General features: G+C 46.1%; 1 protein-coding gene across 2 annotated transcripts in view; it reads left to right on the top strand.

The window, feature by feature from the left end:
- Positions 1-16,192: 16,192 nt before the first annotated feature.
- The window catches only part of CLUAP1 (clusterin associated protein 1), a 59,202-nt gene continuing 52,393 nt past the window's right edge, over positions 16,193-23,001 (top strand). For both annotated transcript variants that reach the window (XM_044433714.1, XM_044433715.1), the window contains exons 1-3: positions 16,193-16,310; positions 18,468-18,579; positions 20,457-20,541. In XM_044433714.1, the coding sequence (XP_044289649.1) occupies positions 16,289-16,310; positions 18,468-18,579; positions 20,457-20,541 (219 nt within the window). In that variant the 5' untranslated portion in view covers positions 16,193-16,288. The remainder of the gene's footprint in view (positions 16,311-18,467; positions 18,580-20,456; positions 20,542-23,001) is intronic.

Below are 23,001 nucleotides of genomic sequence, written 5' to 3' on the forward strand. Positions count from 1 at the left end.
CCCTGGAAGACAGAAAGAAGAGTCAAGGAGATCTTGCTAAGTTGGAGGGCTGGGCTGAAAGCGACAGATTCCCGTTCAGTGGGACAAGCGCCACACTCTCCGCCCAGGAGAAAGGAACCAGCAGCGCTGCTGGGAGATGCAGCATCCTTGGCTCAGCAATACTGCAAGTGAGAGGAGCCCAAATTGTGGTAGCTCACAGGATGAATATGAGTCAACAATGCCATGTAGCGGCAAAAACGGCTAATGCTATCCTGGGCTGCGTTAATCTACGTGTCGCTTCCAAAGCACTGGTTCCCCTCTGTTTGGCACTGGATAGGCACCATCTCCAGTACTGTCCAGGTCTGGGCACCACATTTAAGAAAGATGCAGACAAACTTGAAAAAGTCAAGAGGAGGGTGACAAAGATGATGTGGAGAATGGAAACAAAGCTCTGTTGGGAGAGATGGAGAGAACTGGGTGTGTTTAGTCTTGAGATGAGAAGACTGAGGCACTTTACTGATATTTGAAAGGCTGCCACACCGAGGAGGGATCTCTTCATCATCCCAGAGTGCGGGACTCAGAAGAATGGGCTTAAGTTCCAGAAGCTAGATTCCAGCAGGACATCAGGAAAAAACCCCTGACTGTTAGAGCAGTACGGCAATGGAACCAATGACCTCGGAAGGTTGTGGGCTCCCCTGCACCGGAGGCATTCAAGAGGCAGCTGGACAGCCGTCTGCCAGGGATGTCTTAACTCAGAGCCCTGCACTGACCAGGGGGTTGGCCTGGATGGCCTTATAGGCCCCTCCCCAATCTACCTTTCTATGATTCTATCAGTTCAACAAAACTTCATATTTTGAACGTAATAGGCTTCACAGAGGATTCTTAAGAAATAGGCTGTATGTCCCTGTGGAAAAATGGGCTGAACCCTGAGTCCTAACAGCTACACTTTCCCAAGGCTCAGGAAAGGTGGAAAAAGGGCAGCACTGAGGCCCATCAGGTCCATATATAAAAACTAGATCTTGCTGCCAAGGGGTGATCCACTTACTAATCACCCCCTTTGCTCTCACTTGACAGCTTGCCTTTTGACAGCTGTCAGGGAAAGAAAAACAACAATTTAATGCGTCGGTGCCTCTTTTTCTCTGCTTCCATGTGGCACTTGCTGCAGTTTGACAGGCGAGCCGAGCATACTGATAGGGCAACGCCTTTCCTTGGACGCCCGTACGAGTGTGCAGGTGCACCGTTGCATAATTTCTTTTTTGAAAATGCACTTTGTGCAAATTACAGTTACAATACTTTAAAATGCTCACATTGCCTCCATGTTAAAAAGGAAATCTGGATGCTGGCTCAGCTTGGTACCTTGTTAGTCAATACCAGTGAGGGGTGCAGCTAATCGGTGAGATGCATCAGATTTTCATTTACTAAATAGAATTCTCACACATGGCCACCTGGAAGTCATTGCTCGTATCAAATCTACCCTTGAAAAAGGTTCGGGGTTTGTTCATTTTGAAGTGCATCCCTGTGATGTGTTGATTAACAGATGGCCAGCAAAAGTGGATTCTAGACGCCCTTACAAAGGACATAGCAAAGAGAAGCCCTAATGCATCAGCTTCGAGGAAAAACACCCACCATCTATCAAGAAAATGTACCTCCCACAGTCATCAATCTCAAATCTTATCTGGACTGCTTATAATATATTTGAAACAGAAGTGTAATTTTTCTTTTCCTTCTCATATAGCTGCAAATGATTGAGTATGGATATGTTTTGATGTTTTTTTCCTCCTTGTGTCCTCTTTCTGTGGTTTTCTCCATTGCTTGTTACCATTGTTGCTGTATTTGCAGCTGTGAGAAAAGGGAAGTGGCTATGCCACCACTTCAAATAGGGAAGCATCATTTGGATAATGCATGTCCAGCAGCTTTGCAGCTGCAGAACAAGGAGACGGTAGCCTGGATGCAGGCATCCAGAGCAGAGGAGGCTGGTAGGTGGAAGTTGCTTCCTCGGATCTTAGGTGAGATGCTTCCTGTTTTCACTGTAGCCAGCCACAACAATTACAGTGGCCAGTATTTGTTTATCTCTAGGCCATGAAAAAATTCAAAATCATCAGTCCAGCTATCCTCTCCAGACATGACCTGAAGGAGTGCCTCTTCCCTTACATGCCCTCACGCCCCTTAAGACCTGCAGGAGAGGCTTTGCTCTGGGAGCCCTCTTTAAAGGAGATAAAAAGAACAGCTACCCAGAGCAGGGCCTTCTCTGCAGTGGCGCCCAGAATGTGTTCCCTGGAGAGGTGTGCCTGGTGCTGAGTTTATATTCTTTTCAGCGCCAAGTTAAAACCTTTTTATTTAATTGCTATTTTAAAAATTAATATTTTATTGTTAACAGTTGCTTTTTTGTTTTTATTTTTATATAATTTTATGGAATTTGTTATTGTTTGTTTTAATTGTACGTTTGTGAGCCGTCCTGAGATGCCAAGGCATGTGGTGACGGCATATAGCAGTTTTAAACAAATGAATGACAATAGAATGCATGTCGTTCAGCCGTCTGAGAGGTTTCGGACAGGTCTAGTACAGGGCTGGGTCACATAGGAGCAGTCTTCAAAGCCAAGGACTGATGATGGACCATCAAAAGGCAGAGGCAAGCCTTAAGTTCAACAATCCTGTTTAAAGGTCTAGGCACTGGTAGAAATGTTGACTGGAGTATTGTGTGTATCAAGGGATCAACATCAGAAAAGCAGAGACTCTGGGCATGAAAAACCTTCCTCTGAGCCCAGCACAGCTCTTAAAAAACCAGCCAAGTGCAGCTGCAAAAGCAGCTGTGTCACAATAAAAGGCAGTTTCAGAAGAAATGAGATGGGATGTGCAAAGCATGTAAAGTCAGAGAGGTTTATTTTATTTATTTATTTTATTTTATTAAAACATTTCTATGCTGCCCCTTGCCGAGGCCTCGGGGCGGCTTACAAAGGCCTCGGGGCGGCTTACAAGGTTTGAATGCTGACAGAACTGTTGTGGAGCAAAATGTTTATGGGAATGGCTGTTTACATCCGGAGTGGTCTGCTTCCCCTGTTCCCATTTTTTTCTAGATGCTTCCATGGGATGTGGGAGATGGAGCAGCACAGATGGTGGAGGGAGGCAGGAGGAACGGTGTAACAGGGACTCCAGTGTTAGGTGGGCGGGGACGGCGGCTCGAATTGTTCCGAGACCTACCCATTACCCTGGTCAATATTTATTTAGTGCACAGAAGTAAAGAACACTTTACGTCATCAGTTTTTGGAAGCCTCCATCTTGGGCCTCAGTGGATTCACTGGCCCAGTTTATGCATAGCAACAACTAAGCCATGAAACTGTGAGTAGTGGGTTGTCCTTGTGTGCAAACTAGGGTTTTAACTATGTTATGTTAACAGCTAAGAACAATAACCATAGCTAATGGTTTGTTGTTGGGGTAAACAACATAGAGGCTGTTCACACGTGATGCCAAGCACTGTGGGCTAATTTCCCCATGGGGTTTTTTGCATCGCTCTTGTACCCCTCCTTTCTTCCTCTTGCAAGGAACCTGACGTGGCCACAAGTTCTCCTGCTCTCTGTGTTAACCTCAAAGCTGCAACACGGTGAAGCAGGTTAGTCTGAGTTCTGTACTGTGACTAAATCAATTTAATAAATAAATGAATAATACATACTCGGGAGTCTTTAGAGATAGTGGGCTTACTTCTGAGTAGCTATTCGTAGGGTTGCATTGTACGGTTGCTAAGTTTAACGCTTACATGGATGCCAATTGTATGCATGAATCTTACAGAAATGAATTCCACAGAACATCTGTTAAAAGGATGATTGTATGCAGAACCTGATTACTAACTGAATCTGAATGGCAGGGCTGGTCACTGGATGGTCTGTTAGGACTTGGAAGGGTCTTTTGCATTAAAAGTAATACAGACGAGATGTATCAACGACAAAGAATTTAACATATACACAAAAACTCTGATCATCTTGCAGACTGGTTAGTTCATGCTGGCGCAAGAGTTCATTAGAACCAGCATGTCTCCCTTTTTCCCAAGGAGGGTTGGGGAACAGAGGGAGGCCTGACCTCCAGGGGAAGATTTACCAAATCGGGGAGGAAATTGGGGAGGCTGGTCAAGAACACATACACTGAGTGACGCTACATGTGCAACATGGCCCAAATATCAGCGTTTGACTACAGAGCATGATGGGGGTTAGAGTCCCCGCCCCCCTCCATGGAATCCTAAGGGCCAGTTTGGGGGCCCTCTAAGCTCTGCACAGCAGGAACCTGTAATGGACCATGTACAGCAGGAGACCCTCTTATTGCAACCTGCTATTCAGAGTGCTGTTCTTTCTGTAGCATTTATATCTGGCCTCTTTCTTCTTGCTCAGCAACAATTTATTTATTTTATTTAGTTTTATGTAGGAGATTTATAGGCTGTCTATCACTGTCATCTCTGGATGGCTTACAGTATATTATAAATCCTAAACAAAATAAATTGGCTATACCCATCCTGTGAAGTGTGTTAGGCTAAGAGCGAGTACCGGACCGAACGCCACCCAGGGAGCATCATAGTGGAGTGCGGACTGGAACCTGGATCTCCCAAGTATCAGTGCACCAGTCTGCACCAGTTACGGACACATTGCCTTGCTATACCAGTGCCAAGAATCCACACAAAACTGTTCCACAAAGTAATTGAACAAGAGATTCAATCAAGGGGGAGACTGAAGATGGGACCCCTTCCAGCAAAACAGTGGTGATCTATACTTAGGATTAGCAGAACGGTCAAAAGCCAAAATTGCTTTTTCCATCACTGTTCCATGGTTTACAAGAAGGTCATGTAAATAGGTGAGATCAGTGGGGCTGTGCCAGGGCCTCAGTCTTTTCTGCAAAATGTCACAGAGCAGCAGTAGAGAAAGTAGCTAGTTAGTAATTCCTAGACCTGAAAAAGCAGGTCATTTTTCGGGAATGGTCACATGGAATTGTAGCTTTCCCCAAATTGGACTGCCCCAGATGTGTTAGATTACAACTCCCATAATTCCCAGCCAGAAGGGAAGCTGCATTCCAACACATCTGGAGCGCATCAGATTGAGAATCACAGACCCATAGAATAGCAGAGGTGGAGGGGGCCAAGAAGGCCATCGGGTCCTACCTGCTGCTGTTGCAGGACACCAATTTACACCATCCCACTCTGGCTGTCCAATTTCTATTTGAATTTCTCTGGTGTAGGAGAGCCCATGACCTCTCCAGGCAACTAGATCCACTCTTGTGTCGCTCTGACAGTGAGGAAGCTTTTCCTGATGTCCATCATGAACCTGGGTTGTCACAGCCTGACTTAATTACTCTGATTACTCTTGATTACTTGAGGTCTTGACCTTCCTCCTTGTGACAGCCTTTGAAGTACTTATAGAGGGATATCATGTCCCCCCTCCATCTTCTCTTCTCAAGGCTGAACATGCCCAGGTCTCTCAGTCTCTCCTCGTAGGGCAGTGTTTCCAAACTCAGGTTCATTCTTGTTGCCCTCCTCTGGGTCTTTTCTATTTTTTCTGTACCTTTCTTAAATCTTGATTCCCAGAACCCCACACAGTAGTGCAGATGAGGTCTGACTAGTGAGGAGTATAGGGGAAGTACTATTTATCAGGATCTGGAAGTAATACTTTTGTCAATGCATCCCGAAATAGGATTTGCTGTTTTGGCTGCTGCATTGCATTGTTGGCTCATATTTAGTCTGTTGTCCACAATTACTCCAAGATCTTTTCCCCCCAGTTCTGTTGAGTCATGTATTTCCCATCTTGTGTAGATGAATTTGGTTCCTTTTACCCAGGTGTAGGACTTGTCACTTGTCCCTGTTGATCACATTCTGTTGCTTTCAGCCCAGCATTCAAGTTTGGATCTTCATTCTGTCTTCTAGGGTGTTTGCTATTCTGACCAGTTTTGTATCATCTGCAAATTTGATTATTGTTCCTTGCACTTCCTCATCTAAATCATTAATAAAGATGTTGAAGAGCACTGGGTCCAGGACTGAACCCTGCAGGACCCCACTAGTTACCTCCCTCCAGTTTGAGAAGATGCCATTGATGGCACTCTTTGGGTCTGATTTAGCAGCCAATTTTGGATCCACCTAATAGTTTTTCTAGCTAGTCCAGTTTTTGCTAATTCGCTTATCAGAATGTCGTGGGGCACTTTGCTAAAATCAAGGTAGATTCTGTCCACAGTGTTGCATCTGTGCGTTTGGGAGATTACCCTCAAAAAATGAGATTAAATAAGTCTGACAGGATTTATTTTTGATAAATCCATGTTGAATTTTATTAATCACTGCATTTTCTTCAAGATGCTGACAGACTGCTTGTGGTCATCATCTGATGGCTGTGCAGGTGGAGAATTCCGGTATAACATAGCTTTATGGGATGCTTCAAGCCCAGAGAAGCAGAATGACCAAGACCTCTCATTTCGTTGTAGGACTATGAACCAGCCAGCTCAAGAGCGCAGTAGCTTGGTAATACTGGGGAGCTTATGCCCTTGTATAAGCTTACTCAACAAATGCAGCAAGCTGCCACCACACCATGGTTTCCATTTGGTTCCCCAGACGGAAGCACACCAGCATTGAAGCAAATTCCAAGTGAGTACACCTGCCTATCTTTTTCTGACTAAGGGCACAATCCAAGGGAGGTCCAAGAGTATCCGCTGGCATGAGCAACACAATTCTGCAGTGCTCTTTGCTGCTGCCGCTGCACCTTGTACCCGACATTTTCCCTAGAGGAGAATTTGCAGCTGTCCAGATAAACGCACTGAGAAGGAGTAGGGAAGGCGACTGGGATGCCAGAAGGCATCTGTGTAAGCTTGCAGCCGCACTATATATAGTCTTAGCCATTTAGCGATCCACGGGTTCAAATGCAGGCAAGGGCACAGCAGAGGGTGCAGATGGGAGACAATCACTTGCGGGAGACACCAGCACCTGGAAGCGGCCGTGTTTCCGGAGCTGAGTGCGCTCTTCCCTCCATCATTTCTGTTGCTAGATGGTAACACACTCCTTTATGGCACTCCAAAACCTTGCAGACGTGAGCTTTGATCAGAGAGGACAGGAACAAAAGGAAATAAATGCCTGCATTTCAGGTAATGAAGCCCCAACCAGGCTTCCTTCAAGTACTCTGAAAAGTAGTGTTGATAGCTGTGTGTGTACGTTCAGTGACTGAACAAAAAGAACAGCGACACAGAAGACGAGGTCCTCGGACCAAACGGTCATGCCAGATGCAACATGAAAATGTGCTTTGCACTCAATGGCCACTTTAAAAATGCAAATTGCAGTTGCTTTTAGTGAGTCTTTATTGCTCATTACCTGCTCTGCAGTCAACAGGGGGGAGAAGTTTAACCTTTTTCTCCTCTGCTGTCTTAATTAAAATGGTTTGTTAGATGTTGCTATTTGCTGGCAACAATGCAAACTTGCCTTGCAATGCAAATAACTTTGGGGAGGGTGGATTTTACCAAAGAAAGGACTTACATAAGAAGCTACCTTCTACTGGATTTGACCAGAAGAATGGCCAGGATGTTGCTAAGGTCCAACAGGTAATATAGTGAATTTTCCCAGTGTCCAAAAGTCAAAGGAGTTTATTCAAGTCATGGTGAGGCCTTATGACCTTCAACACCAGGAATAATTGCTTTGGAGCTGCTTTCCTCAACTGTGTGGGACTGGGCCTGGTCCTCCTTCCAAGCTTGTCACCTCAGAATCTGAATCAGAACTGGAAGAAGGGACGTGGTTGGAATTCCTTGTTGAAATGCCAAGGTCAGCAGGCCCTGAGGTAAGCTGGGATGCCTGTAAGAACTAGACTGATTGTGTGGGAAACTCCATTGAAAAGAAAGAGCCAGATGAGATGGATGTAACACAATCTGTCCCATAGTACAGAACAACTGAGGAGCACCCACCTATTCCTGCTGTCTGGTCACAAGCAGCAAGGAACCTCCCTGAGGATGGAGTTAACTCTTTTTGGCTGGGTAGAAGGGAGAAGGCTCCAGTTTGGAGCCAACTTCTTGGCATTAAATCCCATTTCTCTAACAGCTGGTATACCAACTGCACTAATGTCCTGTGCATGGTTTCTACAATACTCCAAGCCAGCGTAGTTGGCTAGTTTAAAAGAGTAAAGGCCACCGTTAGAAGCCTCTTGTCTTGATCTGCTTAGAAGTGGGGCAGAAGGAGGCAGGGAGAGGTGGGAAGACTGGCCTCTGATGAGTCATGCACTAGAGAAGGGCTATTTTCACTGTGAGTAGAAGACTGTTTCCCTTCCTGAACCAGCTCTGTCCCCCCACTGTCTTCCAGGAAGTGGGGATTAGAACCTGTCTTTTTACTGACCACTTCTGAAAGCAGGCTGAGAAGAACTTTACAAAATCCATGGCCAGAGGTGCCATTGTTCTCATCCAGGAGAGAGGAGCTGATGCACTGCATGCCCAGAGAACTTTGGAGGGCCATGGAGCATCACCTGTTGTTCAGAAATGCACATAACACCACAGAGAAGCAGCAGGTGAGGGACACCCTAACCGGTTTGTGGATATGTTTGCAAATAATAGCGATTATAACCGTGTCCAATAATTATTGGGCCTATTAGCCATGGTGGGTTGGTGGTTGCATGAAACCCCACAGAGTACTCCACGGACCACTGGCGTCTGGTCCAGGACATGAGGCAGCAGGTGTCCGCAACCGGATCAGAGATGATGGAGGTGTGGCGAGATGCAGGGGGCCAGAGGATGGCTTGGCTGTTTCACCTCCTTCCTTCCCCCTCAGGCCTGAAGGTCATCCTCTTTCGTCGCACTCAGGGTGTCCCACGCAAGGACTGCTTTGGTCCTGAGTGCTTTTACTTTGGCAGAACTTCACAGGGAGAAGAAGAAATCCCTTTTGCACTCTGTGTTTAATCTGTGCTTGTGCACTTAGCCGAGGCGAGTGCTCTTTGGAGGGGCCACCCCTGACATCTGCGCAGGCTGGTGCATTCAGGACTTCTGTTGCTTCCCATCCCCTCTGCCCCAGTTGGCTCCCTAAGCGCGTAAGAATCCAATTAGTTGCACTCAGTCTGGGGCTGGGTTTATGTTGCTTTAAAAATGATTTGCAAGGCTGGGGAGAGATTCTGGCCCCGCATCCAGCTGGGCTGGTTAATGTTAGCAATTGCAATGGAAAAATAAAGGGCTCTGGGAGGATCGGTGCCTCCAATCTAATACTGCCTCGTGGTCGTTTCTGCTGTTGGCTCACCAGTCAGCCCAGCTGTTCGGTGTGGCTGTTCATGCACTGGGATTTTCAAATAGGATGGGTGTCAGCTCCAAATTTTCATAGACTTTTACCAAAATGCCCTGAATGGGTCTCCCCTCCTGAGTCGGCCCCATTTTCTTGCCACTCCCATCATCCACCATCTGCTTGTCCTTCCCCTCTGGGCTCAAACCACTAAAATCAAATTGCTGCAAAAATGCCAGTCCATCCTTCTCCTTTTAGAGTGGAGGAAAAGCTGCACAAGCCCCGGACAGTTTGGAACAACAGGGGGAGGCCCAGCAGCTTGCTCTGGGACTCCAGGTGAGTCAGTGTGGCTGCTGGGCTGGGTGCTGTTCTCCTGCAGCGCAGGGGTAGATTGCTATGTAAGGTAACGCAGCGGTGGTGGTCCGAGCAGAAGAGCGGACAGCCTGCCCCTCGTGCCTCCTGCCCAGTGCCACTAGGGGCGCAGGCCCCAGGCCAGCAGGGGCCGGAAGCAGCCGCATATCCACCATGGCCAGCAGCCAAAATATTGGAGGAGCTGCCCGTGGTGCTGAACGGATGGCAGGTGGCGATTCTGAAGCACAAGCAGTTCCTCGAAAGTCCTCACCCGCCATGACTGCTTAGGGCACCCCATAGGCTGTAATCCCAAATCGTTACCGGTCATGTCTGACCTGGTGCAGGTAGGGATGCCTCTCTGAAGACTGCCTGAGATCCTTCACACCCCCTCCCTGGATATACTGCCTTAATAGAGTATTAATCAATTCATGGAGGGTGGGTCCATCAGCAGCTATGAGCCATGACAGGTAAATGAAACCCCCACCTACAGGTGCATGATTGGCCATTAACATCTTGCCCTGCAAGCTCAGCTTTCAGAAGTCTGGCTGGTTGGCGGTGGCAGTAGAATGCAAGACTCCCAGGTGGGGCCAACCCGCGGTCTGTCTGGGCAGTTGCTGGGGCTCCAGATCCTTGGCTGGAGATGCCACTTTTTCTGTTGCTCTACGTACCAGGCAAATGGGTCTGGCTGTGATTTTGATTTCCCATAATACTCCAGAGAAATATTACACTGGGGTAGGATGGCATTGTAGGGCCTTAAAATGTCAGGGCCCAACAATGGTGGAAACACTTCAGAAAGTGCTTTGCCCAGGACCTTCCAAAACCTGGAACAAAACCTAATTTAACTAGGCGGTTCTTGAGCTGGCCTATCAGTGCCTAGTCAAATATTTACTCTATATGACTAATAGCCATACCCAATTGCCATAAATATAAATGTGTCTAAGTGCTGAACGATGTATCGTCACCTATTGTGTTCAAAGTGGCAGGGCATCTCTCCTACAAGGAAGCTGTGGACATACTTTGAACATGTAACTAGGTAAATGCAATAAAACTAATGCAAGAATTTGTCGCTATGGGATGCATTCATGATCTGTTTTGAAGAAGCAGTACCATGAGAAAAAATGAGGGTTTAATACATTATAAATCCTGGCTGTTATAATGTTATTCTTGCCTTCACACCCAGCAAGTTGCTGTCAGGTTCAAATGAAAGGATGTAAGAATTTTAGTGAAGCCTTTGTTTGACAATGGATCCAGTACTGATATGCCTACCAACAAGATGTGCTTGTTAAATCTCAGAGCAGCCAGGCAATTCGGAAGCAGGCAATTCACCTGCTCACGTAGCACACACTGGAAACTTCTTGAACTACGAACATTAAAAATGACAGCGGGGGAAATTGCTGTGCTCCAAGTGAGCTCCGGGTATAACTTTCTGATAATGTGATCAGAGAACAGTGGAAAAACACAATGCGATTAAGAGGAGGCATGAGCAGCACAGAGGGTGGGTGGGTGGGAGGGACAGAATTGCACATCCTGGTCAACAGGACGAGGGGGAGAGTAGAGGCCTTTCCGTACTTTGAAAACAAAAAAGAAGTTCCTGAAAGTGACACTAATTTTTCATTTTCATATGCTCTTCCAGTGGCCTTGCTGTTTAGAGCTGGTGGGAGCTGTACTCCGACTTGGCTGAAGGGCACCAAGCTGGCGAAGGTTGCCTTAGAACGGGGCGGTCAGATTCCACGAGTCGGGCGCTGGTTCCCACCCTCATTACTCAGCACGGGTGGCACCCTGTCTTGTTCCCAAAGCGCCCCTGTTCTGCCAAGCTCCCCACCAAAACTGGTTTGGGAGGGCTGCAGGTGCACAGCTCTGCCTTCCACCCCCACTCCCCGCCATATATATGTATATGTCCCTGTTGCAAAACAATGGACCCGTTAATTCAGTAATAACCAGAATAGTGGAGTGAATAATGACACACACCCCGTTTTCTCACTGCAGAATTTTTGGGGCCCTATCCACAGTGTTAATTATGTTGGTTAGTTTTCCTATTACTTAGAAAACAATATCCATTTTCTAATAATGTTGATTATTTTGGGTATTTTTTCTACAAGTTTTGGGCACTCTCAAATTGTTCAGCTTGGATTTTCTCTTGAACACTTTATCATAAAGCATTGGCATTGTATAATGGGGGGGGGGGTGTTCCTGCTGAAAGGTCAGGGAGGGCTGGAAGCCCGGCCTTGACCAGAACTGTGTCTCCAAACGAATGCAGCTTTGCTGCGGCACACAGCAAGGAATCGAGATCAATCCGGGGAAGCTGGAGATGTGCTCCCATGTGTGCTACTGTGTTGGGAGATGTCATTGTGCAATGCAGTGATCTCAGAGAGGCCAGTGGGTTGGTGCTTGCTTCACAATTGAAGCCACAAGTTCTGGCTCTGCTGATCCAGTTGGGTCTTTGATTTTTCTCGGCTTGAAAAGAACAAACGCCCGGCACATGAAAATGGTGCGGCAGGAAGGGGCAGATGGAGCATTGCTCGTGGAGGAGCACGTTTGGGCTGTGAAAGGTGCATGAGAGGTTGTGCCACTGGGGCACAGTGAAGGCGCTGTCATTGGCTGCCAACTCAGAGGTCACAGAAAGCAGTCTCCAAGAAAGAAAAACAAGGGAAATTGGGATGGTGGGGAGAGGCTGCCAGCAGAAAAACATTTGCAGTCAGCAGTGAGAAAGGGAGACAAGATGGTTCCCTCTAACTCATGTAGAAGGGAAGACGGTGACTTGTCTGTCAACCACTTCGTGGGTTGTTTCATGAACTACCCAGCTAGGTAGCTTATTCACACATTGAGCTGTCTTGCCATGTGACCTTGCCCAATGCCATGGCATTCCTCAAATGGAGGAATTGTCTGCCCTTTGGAGCTCTGGACTTTCCCTTCAGTTCCAGCCAATGGTCAGGAGTCCCAGTAGCTGTCATCTAGAACTTCTGGAGGGCATCAGACTGAGGAAGGCTGAGCTGGGGGCTGGGAGTGGGAGCAGCGAGGGAGAGTGTGCGGTTGCCTGGTCCTCGTCGATTGTGCTGACAGCTCTGTGGTGAGCTACAAGGGCAGACAAGTTGACATTGCAATCTGTGTAGCCACAGGCATTTCCAGGAGAACATTGCTAAATTCCTCAGAATTGTCTGAAAAGCTCAGCATGAGCTGAATGGTAAAGAGTCCTGTACTGAGTTCGTTTATGTCCCCAGCATGAGATAGAGAGAGAGAGGAGCTTTGACTGAACTGACTAATAATTTTTTCAGAGGTGAAGGGACTTCAAGTCCGAGACCAAATCTGCCCTCACCTCCTTTTTCCCAGCCGGGAAAGGTTTGTGGGCCTCCTGCCTTGAGTGCAATTTCCCCCCTGCATTCTGAAATGCTTAGTTTAAGCTATGATCTCCCTGGGGCTGGGGAAGAGAGTGTATCTGACTCACCCCTCTTCCCACCACTGGAATGCATCTCCTAAGAGCTTCCTTGAAACTGATGAAAGCAGTTCTCCATTCCTGTCCTAGAAAGGTAACTGAATGTCTATAACAGGGACGGGAATGTGTGAGCCATTTGGGAAGGGTTACCTGAGAATCCTCAGGCTGGCTGGTTCCCACTGGGAGCTGCAGAGCTTTTTCCTGTCCAAACATGTGTAAGATAGTAGCCTGCTGATATTTTGATACTGAGAAAACACAGAACATGATGCACCTGCCACCTGGTAGATCATTGTAAAGAAAGCAGAACATTAATCCCCCTCTGTTTATTCAACTAGTGCATACATTTTAAATGCTTCCAGAGAAAGAGCCCTTTGAGATTCCCTGTGCTGACTGGGGACCTTGGCAGTTGTAGTCCAGCACATCCAAAGGGCACCAGTTTAGGGCAAGCTGGGCTAGAGAAACAGAAGAGAGGTCCTCCAAGAAATCATGCTCTCAAAGGAGCATTTTATCTTTGGGGTTAGCAGCTCTCCACGCCCTTGACCCATAGAGGTTAGCCCAAAAGCTGCCTGTAATGCAACTGTGTTGAAATGAGCCATCACCTTCATCGATTAGTGGGGCTGCAGGAGCGGGGGAAGGAGTGGCAAAGCAGCAGCCTAGTGGAGGGACATTGGTTTCCATGCATAAATGTCCCCAGGGCTCCGGGAGGGGAAGACAGAGATGCATGTGCCTGTCCCTTTGCAGCAGCTGTGGTTGGGCACTAGGGAGGGGCCAGGCTTCCAGAGTCCTCTAGTCTGTGGGGTTTTTAATTGCTCCAGGGTTTTGGGGAGCCCTTGGGCAAGACGTCTTCAGTGGGTCCCCCTCCCTTCATGCGCCTACCCTCTTGTTGCCATTGTCTCTGGTGCTCTTGCTTTCCATTCTCTTTCTTGTCATGGCTACCGCTGGCTGGCTGGCTGGCTGGCTGGCTGGCTGGCTGGCTGGCTTGGCAGGCAGGGAGCCAGCGTGCTGGTAAGCAGGGACAGCTCCTGCTCCTACTTCTCACCACAGGGACAGATTGCCTGGGCCAAAGAGAAGCAGGTGGACAAGCCAATGGTAAGAATGACCAGCAGCAGCCATGGAGGAGTCGTGCCTCGTGGGGTTCTACTGGGGTGTGGACCTCGGCTGGTGCCCAGCGATGGCCACCCTTGCCACTGGCCCTGGGCACCTTCACAGGCCCCACATTCTACCCATTACCAGTTCAGCTCCAGTGTGTGGTGGGGGCTTTGCTGAGCTGTGGGGGCACCAGAATCTGCGAGGAGAATGTCCTTAGACTGATGCTTCTAGAGGCACGTGGCCCATGCTATCAATCAACAACTGGAGCAGAAATGGTTCCTGTGTACACAGGGACACATCCTTCTATCCCTGCCCTGGGAATAGAAGTGTTTGTGCAGTTGAATGCATGATGTTTAAGAAGGAGCTAGAGTCTTTCTCAGACAAATTGATAAGGGGAAATGAAAGCATCAGAGGAATAGAAAATAAAACATAGAAACAGAGTGAGTCAGAAGGGGCCTCCCGGGCCATCTAGTCTGACCCCCGGCTCCAGCCGGCTCTGCTCACGACACGCCCACCATGTGGACGTCCAGCCTATCCTTGAACACCCGCACCGATGGGGCCTCAACCACCTCCCATGGAAGCCCATTCCATGCCCATAAAAGAATACTCACTGGCCTTCCCTTTGCCAGCTGGGATGTGGGAGCCAAGTCATGGTTGTAGTTGGTATGGGGCAGGACCAGTCAGCATTCTCTTCTCACAGAGACCCCCATATTGCTCAAACTAGCTGCTGACCTCAGATGACCTGTAAAAATTAGACAGATTACTGCCATTCTTGACAAGCACCACACATGGAGGCTGGATCTCTGGAGATGAGCCCTTTGCAGTGGCGGCCACTAGCCGTGCTGGCCGGAGAATGCTGGGAATCTGGGGACTTGTTCTGTCTGAACATGCATAGGACTGAACCCTTAATTGTTATTAGCATTGGGGTTTAAATTATTGTGGTCTTTCCTTGAGGTGGAAATACACACACACACACACACACACACACACACACTTGAAAAATGGGATAGCAGTATAATTTTAAAAAACAGCAGTCAGTTTAAGGGGTTGTACATGGGGTTTCAACTGTTCCAGCAGGAACCTGGGAATGGGATATCTATTATTAGTATTAGTACTACTAGTAGTATAAATTAATAATAATGGATTTATTTTAGAAACATAGAAACAGAGTGAGTCAGAAGGGGTCTCCCGGGCCATCTAGTCTGACCTCTGGCACTAGCTGGCTCCGCTCACGACATGCCCACCATGTGCATGTCCAGCCTATCACTGAACACCCGCATTGATGGGGCCTCAATGACCTCTTGTTTATTTTTGCTTTTATGCGGCATTCAATTGTTGTTCTGTGGTGGTGGTTATTGTTGTTGTGTGCCATCAAGTTGTCTTTGACCTATGGCACCCCTCCAAAATGTCCTGCCCATGTCAGCACCATTCAGCTTTTCCAAGATCGAGGCTGAAGCTTCCTTGATGGATTCAATTCCTCTCATTTTCGGTCTTCCCTTTTGCATTGCGTCTTCAACTTTCCCTAGCATAATTTTCTCCTCCAGTGAGTCTTGCTGTCATACACGGCACACATCATGAGAAGGCCTCAATTTGGTCAGTTTTGCTTCCAGGGCAAGTTCTGGCTTGATTGGATCCTGAACCCACTTGTTGGTCTTTCAGTGGGTCCGGGATATTCACAAAGCATCCAGCACTACGTTGCGAATGCATCGATTTTCTGCGTTTCAGCTTTCTGCGCTGTCCAGCTTTCACATCCACACACCCTATTCGGAATATGATAGCGTGGATTGTCTCGCCCTTGGTCTCCAGGGAAATATCCTTACATTTGATGATTTTTCTAGTTCCTTCACTGCTGCTTTGTCTTATAGGAACGCAGAAATATGGCACATAAGGAGGAGTGTCCGTTAGTGTTCGTGCGCATATAAATGCAAAATTCCCTTTACGTGCACGCCTCTTTTCTGTGCGTAGCTCTGACGCGCACTGACCGTTTCCCTAGCGAATCGCGCCCCTCGCAGCTGGTGGCAGAACGCGCCGGGAAGCCCCCTTAGCCCCTCCGCCCGCCTTCCCTTCGAATCCCTCCCACTGCTTCCAACGGCGCCCTTCGCTCTCTGAGGTAGCTTGAGCCCAGCGGCTCACCGTAGAGAGGTTGCCATAGCGACGCTGGCGGCGCGGCCTGGCCTTGAGACGCGGCGCGGGGAAGCCCTGGCGAGTGTGCGGGCTACCAGTCGAAGTGCCCGGGAGTCACGATGTCTTTCCGCGACCTCCGGAGTGAGTCGAGCCGTATTTGAGGGAGATTATCTAGTCTCGAGGAGCGGGGAAGGGGCCTGGACCGGCGGTAGCAGTTGCTATTCTTGCACGTATTCCAGGGGCATCATGCCCACCGAAGCTGGGCTCAGTTTATTATTCTTACTGTGCTTCACCATTCTAACTGGCCTGAAATTGTTATCATTCTGATTTAATACTAATACTAACATCAACCCGATCCAGTATTATCAGTTTGATCTTTCAAAGGAATTCGGGGAGCGCGCATCCCCCCCCAAACTATTATTTTATCCGTACAACCATCCTGTGAGGTAACTAAGCCCACGGTCAGCTCCATGAGCTTAATGGCTAAGAAGGTGTTCAAACCTGGGTCTCTGTTGTAGAGGCAGGGCAGAACCATCCTCACGGTCAGCATGGAAATGCAAGCTAGTTTTAAAAAAGAAAGGTCTTCTACTGAACAGACTGGTGGAGGGGGCTGGGCAACACGTTATCATTTGTCAGGGGCTGGTGTGCAGACCAAGCGGATGGGCAAATGAGAGCAGAGCAATTCATCCCTCTCTCACTAACCTGTACGAAATTTCCACTCATCTGTGGCAAAGGTGAACCGATTTCAGGCTAGTGAGATCTTGTTTGTTTTTAGAACCCCACAATCCACCAGCTAGTGCCTTGGGCAAAAGATAAGATGAGAAACAACAGTCTTGTGGAACCTGGAAGGTTAATACATTAATTCTGCCATGAACTTTGGTGGATACTGTCTATTTCATGAGATGTAGGAAGCAGTAACATCAAATTGGCAGATTTATATATCCAGGGTGGGGGAGGGGGTGCATGATTGCAAATTGTGTTGTCAGTGGGAACTGAAATGCAGAAAGGACAAACAGTGATAAAAACCTGAATGATTGCCATTCATTAAATGTTGGGTGATAACATTGCAGGTGATACAAGTATCTTTGTGAAGTACAACAGGTCAAATAGCAAGGTTTTGAAGAAGAAAGTGGCATTATGAACCTAACAGGTGGATAGAGAGATAGTGTTTGAATTAAAGGGGGAAACTGGGGGGAGGGCTTAATGGAAACTCAGACCCCCCCCCCAAGTGTGATCCAAATCCTGTTTCCCCTGGCCAAATTCAAAATAAAGTAAAAGTGCAGCCAGTTCTCTCGCAGTTAGTTCTCTTCAAGCACTGAATGGAATCAGTTCCAGGCATAACAATAATAGGTACTTATATTTAGCTTATCACCATTGTTTTGATGTATATCAAACATTCTGTTGTAATTCCCTTTTGTTTCAAAAGAAAACACTGTGCACAAACTGGTTCAGTTTATTCTGTTCATACACATGACCATGAACATTGCAGTGACTAATTAAGTGTTGAATTTTTCCACTTGCCAAATCATAGAATAGTAGAGCTGGAAGGGGCCAAGAAGGCCATCAGGTCCAACTTCCTGCTGTTGTAGGTCACCAATTTATACCATCCCACTCAGATAAACATCCTCTTCTGCTTAATGAACTATAGAAAGCAGCAGAATGGTGGCCAATTCTTTTTGGTTTGCTGGCATTTCATGCTCTACAGTATGGTGTACAGAATCTGTGGCACACCGAGGATCTCCTGTTATAAATTTTTTACCACTATATGCGTAGGATTTCCATAAGCTGCCCTGGAATTAATTGTGCTTGCAAGTCCTCTTCCTGGAGCTGTCCCTGCACTGGTGGTTCTCATGAAGCTATGAGAGAACCAAGGAAGGGTTGTGCCCACCAAAATGCATACACATAAGAAGGGACATCGGACCATTGTAAGGATCATGGTCCTGGTAGAGCTAGCTGTCAGCTCAAGTAAACCAGGGATGGGTTGTGCAGGGGCAAGACTGAGAATAAGAAGTAGCTGCTTAGGTAGCCAGTGTTCTCACACAAAGGGAAGTTATTTGGAGTGAGGAGCAAGCAATGGGGCAAGAGGTAAGTATTGGCCCTTGAGCACTGCTGCATTTTTACTGCAGGCTAGATGGCAGCCTTAGAGCACAAGACTTGTTCTTACCCTGGAAGCAAAGCATGAAAGGCATAATGACCCCACCATTAGAAGGCTTCATTCGAGACCCTGTCTGTTGCCTTACCAACTATATCGCTGATGTTGCTTCTGTGGCTGTTACAAATATATCTTTGTTTCCAAAGATTTTACTGAAATGATGAGGGCACTGGGCTATCCCCGGCTTATTTCGATGGAAAATTTTCGCACTCCAAACTTCATGCTGGTTTCAGAGATACTCCTTTGGCTAGTGAAAAGGTTGGTACTTGAACTCCATTTCAAAGTAAATATCAGAGCAAATGATACTGATGAAATGCTTGAAATATTAGAAAAGAACTACCTTAAATATTCTGGAAATTCTTCAAAAGTAACATGTGTCCTAACTTCTAAAATATGCTGGTTACAAGCATACAAGCAAAACTAAAGCTGCCAGTCTCAGTTTTCTTCTGTATTGTTAGAATGTTCTTGTCATTCCAACCCTAACCCTTTCCTTACACTGATTCCTAACACAGAGAAATCTTAAAAGCCTCCAAGTTTGGACGCTTGCAAGCAATAAAAAAATAATCTGTGTGATTGGACTCTAACCCCTGGCCCATTCTCAGTTTTAGCTTAAATATATTCCTAGCATTACAATTGACTTGGATTTGAAGTTAAATGTTGGCGAAGCACATGTCAGTGCACCGAAAGGGTTTGTTTCTGAAAACCCAAGTGAGATGAATGGCTAGTAAGAAAGAAGGGGATTACAATCTTTATTATTGTAATAAAGGGTAGCTGGTCCACTTGGGCTTTGTGAGGTGATATGTCATTAAAGACAGGGCAAGGTGACTGGGATTTGGGTTTTGTACCACCTAAAACTGCAAAGCATGCCCAAGTGAGTGGCTTTCTTTACACTGAGACCTTCGAGTTTACTGTGCAGAACAAGGATAGTATTGATAGGCTTTCTCAGGTCTGAATTTAAAACAGGCTTAAAGTGAACCTTTGGTCTCCTGCACTTCAATAATAAAGAAAGCTGTCAGCACTTATAAAACCTGTCCCAAGTAAACCTGTCTCTTAACAACCTGAAGTGGCACATCTTGTTTTTTATGTGAGATGTCTACTCACTTCCATATCAGCAAATGTTCTTTATTCGTGGATTGATCTTGTGGTAGGAGGGTGCTGAAGGAATACCAAACCTTAATAATGTAGTAGAGTGGGTTGAGTATGGCAGGGTTGCCGTCAAACTGTGTGCAACTTTACTTCAACCGCCCCCCCCCCCGACAACCTGATTCATGTTATCTGCCTGTATTCTTTGTAGAGGTTGCAACACTAAAAATAACAGCTCTTCTAGGTGAGTCCACCATCCTGTTCCCAGCAGTGAATGATCAGATGCTTCCAGGGGACGATATGAAATGCATGAAAGAGTTGCTGTCGTATGACTTACCTTTCTCTAACCTTGGTCCTGAGCCTATTATCCGTTTCACCGGGCCTTTTAGTTTTGTGGGCTGAAGTGAAAAATGCCTATCCACAGTGATATTGAAGTTGAGGGTTGGATGTTGTGCTCCTCACAGCACTGCTAGATGCCTCGTTCCGTTCCTGCAGACTCTCGTAGCTACCAGGAAGCTACAAAAAGCCAGTGGTACAGTGGCCTGAGTATTGGCCTTACACTTTGGGAGCCCAGGTTCAATTCTTCACTCAGTCACAAATACATATTTATGTGCTGTAATATATACACATTCAAGAGTAACATTTAAGTTCTTGCTTGCTTTTCACACTTGCCGAAAAATACATTTGGGGCACTGCAGGGAGATCATCCTGGGTAGGTTCCATTCCATGGTAGTATCACCAGGCTATGGCAGACCTTCCTGTGCTTGATACATTCTGTTCCTTTGTTGATGGCTTTCTGGGGTCAAGTTAGGAGAGAGTATTTGTAGTACATTGCATTGGGAACTTCTATTTGTTACATCTGGTTATATTGTGGCTCATATGCTTACTTTTTTAACTTACTATGTTGGTTGTTGAAATGTATTTAGTAAATTTCTGTTATGCTGCAAGCTGTTTTGAAAGCCTTGTGTACCAATGGAAGGGAATAAATGTTTCAGTAAAATAAATCTTCCTGCAGCATACCCTTTATACTCTACAGTTGTTTCCATTTGCAGATATGAGCCTCAGACTGATATTCCTTCAGATGTTGAGACAGAGCAGGACCGGGTTTTTTTCATTAAGGCTGTTGCTCAATTTATGGTAAGTCTGTTTAATTTTAAGGTTCATTATGCATGGATATAGCCTATAACTAATTCTCTGGAAGACAAAACAAAACTGAAAGTGATCTTGATAGCCTGGAGTGCTGGGGTGAAAGCAACAGAATGAAATTCGGTAGGGAGAAATGCCAAGTTCTACACCTAGGAAAAAGGAACCAAATGCATTGTTACAAGATGTGAATACTTGTCTCAACCATATTGCAAGTGAGAAGGATCTTGGAATTTTTGTCGACCTCAAGCTGAATATGAGTCAACAATGTGATATGGCTGCAAAGAAGGCCAGTGCTATAATGGGCTTTCTTAAGTATAGCTTCCATATTGTGTGAGGTACTGGCTGCCCTCTATTCAGCACCCAATCTAGAGTACTGTGTCCTGCACTACACTTAAAGAAAGATGCAGACAAAGGGGGTTCAAAGGAGGACAACAGAGATAATATGGGAACTGGAAACAAAGCCCTATGAGGAGAGATTGAAAGAACTGAGTATGTTTAGCCTTGAAAAGAGAAAACTGAAGGGAGATGTGATAGCATACCACGAGTATTTGAAAGGTTGTCACAAAGAAGGTGGTCAGGATCTCATCTTGCTCATCTCAGAGTGCAGGACATGGAATAATGTGCTCAAGTTACAGGAAACCAGATTCACGAAGAATTTTGTCACTGTTAGAGCAGTGCAACAATGGAACTAATTTGCTAGGGAGTTTGTGGGCTCTTGTACACTAGAGGTGTTCAAGATGCACCTAGACAGCTATCTGAGAGGGTTGGTTTAACTTGATGCCCTACGTTGAGCATGGACCCGATGGCTGTGTGGCTTTTTTCAAGTCTACTACTATGTGGAAAAGTTAAAATGGAAATTAAACAATGTGTTTGCGATGTGGAATTACAAAAAATATGTAAGTAGGGCCAAAAGCTTCCTGCATATAGAGATAATGGGAGGAAATCTTTACCTGCAAAATATCTGTCTGACTTGTCTTTCCCTAAATTTAGGGAAGGTTTTATAAGGCAAGGTTTACTGTAGTACCATATGCTTATTGGATGGTGTGTCTTTGTGGAATGGAAAAGTGGAAGTACTCTAGTTTGTCTTGTTAATTGGACTTTTTATCAGGACTTGCTTCCCTGAGTTTTAATCCCCATTATACAGTGGTTTTCAGGGAGAGCAGCTGAACAACAGTTTTTAACATAATTAGTGTCAGATCGTAACCCAAAGGTCACTGTAAAAGTGACAGGCTTTTGTGCAGTAGCTATAAATGTACTCAAATTGCAATGAGAGGGTATTAATTAATTGTAAAAAAATTAACTAGAGGTAACTCTTTGGTGCATTTACTGATTACCTTATTTCACTATTTTAACTATTTCCTTATTGGACTGAGGTTTATATATTAAGAATTTTGTTGTTATGATTTATTTTATTATTTCTGTGTTTGTTTTTTACTGATCGTGACCAAAGTAGAATAATGCAGTCTTTCAGATTACATTACATCATCGTTGGATGGCACCTTGGAGGTCATCTGGTTCACCCCCCATTTCAGTGCAGGACCTGCAATGCAGAATGTAGATGGCCACCCAGTGCAGGGAGACTCCTTCATTCTTGAACAATTCCTACTCTGAGGATTCTTCTACTAATGTTAAATTCAAATCTGTTTCCTTGCCCTCTGCAGCCATTGGTCCTACCTTTGCAAGCAATGATCAAGCCAAGTTTTATTATATTTAGCCATTGGCCATTACAAAATTTAAGAAAGACATAATGAAAAATTAGGAAAATTTGTTAAGAACAGATGTTAAAATTTTTAAAAAATAACAGTAAAATAAAAACTAGTTTAATTGCTATCAATTAGCTACCCCCTTCAATGTCACCTTTGATCTAATTTTCATAGTTGCCAACACAGAGACACACTGTGGAAAATGCAAACATTGTTCCATGATAATATAAAAATAATCTTCTCAGATTCTGTGTATCAGTGGCAGATAAAATTCCAGCTAAAAAATTATCTCTTGTTGCTCTATAAAGCAGACAGGATATCACACAGTGAGGAAGTGGCACTGCTTTGCAGTGGTTCCACTCCCATCTCAACGGCTGATTCCAGAAGGTGGTGCTGGGGGACTATGGCTCTGTGCCATGGCAGCTATGCCATGGAGTTTCGCAGGGATCCATTTTGTCCCCCTTGCTATTTAACATCTACATGAAACCGCTGGGAGAGGTCATCAGGAGGTGTGAGCTGCGGAATCATCAGTACGCTGATGATACCCAGCTCTACCTCTCTTTTTCAACCAATCCAGGTGAGGCAGTGGCTGTACTGAACCTGTGCCTGGCCAAGGTAATGGGCTGGATGAGGGCCAATAAACTGAAGCTCAGTCCAGACAAGACAGAGGTCCTGTTGGTAGGTGGGTCTGGCTTCGGGGTGGGGGACCTGGACCTTGTCCTGAATGGGGTTGCACTCCCTCTTAGGA

This window comes from Varanus komodoensis, unplaced genomic scaffold, assembly GCF_004798865.1.
Source record: "Varanus komodoensis strain SLA01 unplaced genomic scaffold, ASM479886v1 scaffold26, whole genome shotgun sequence".
Classification (NCBI taxonomy): Eukaryota; Metazoa; Chordata; class Lepidosauria; order Squamata; family Varanidae; genus Varanus; species Varanus komodoensis.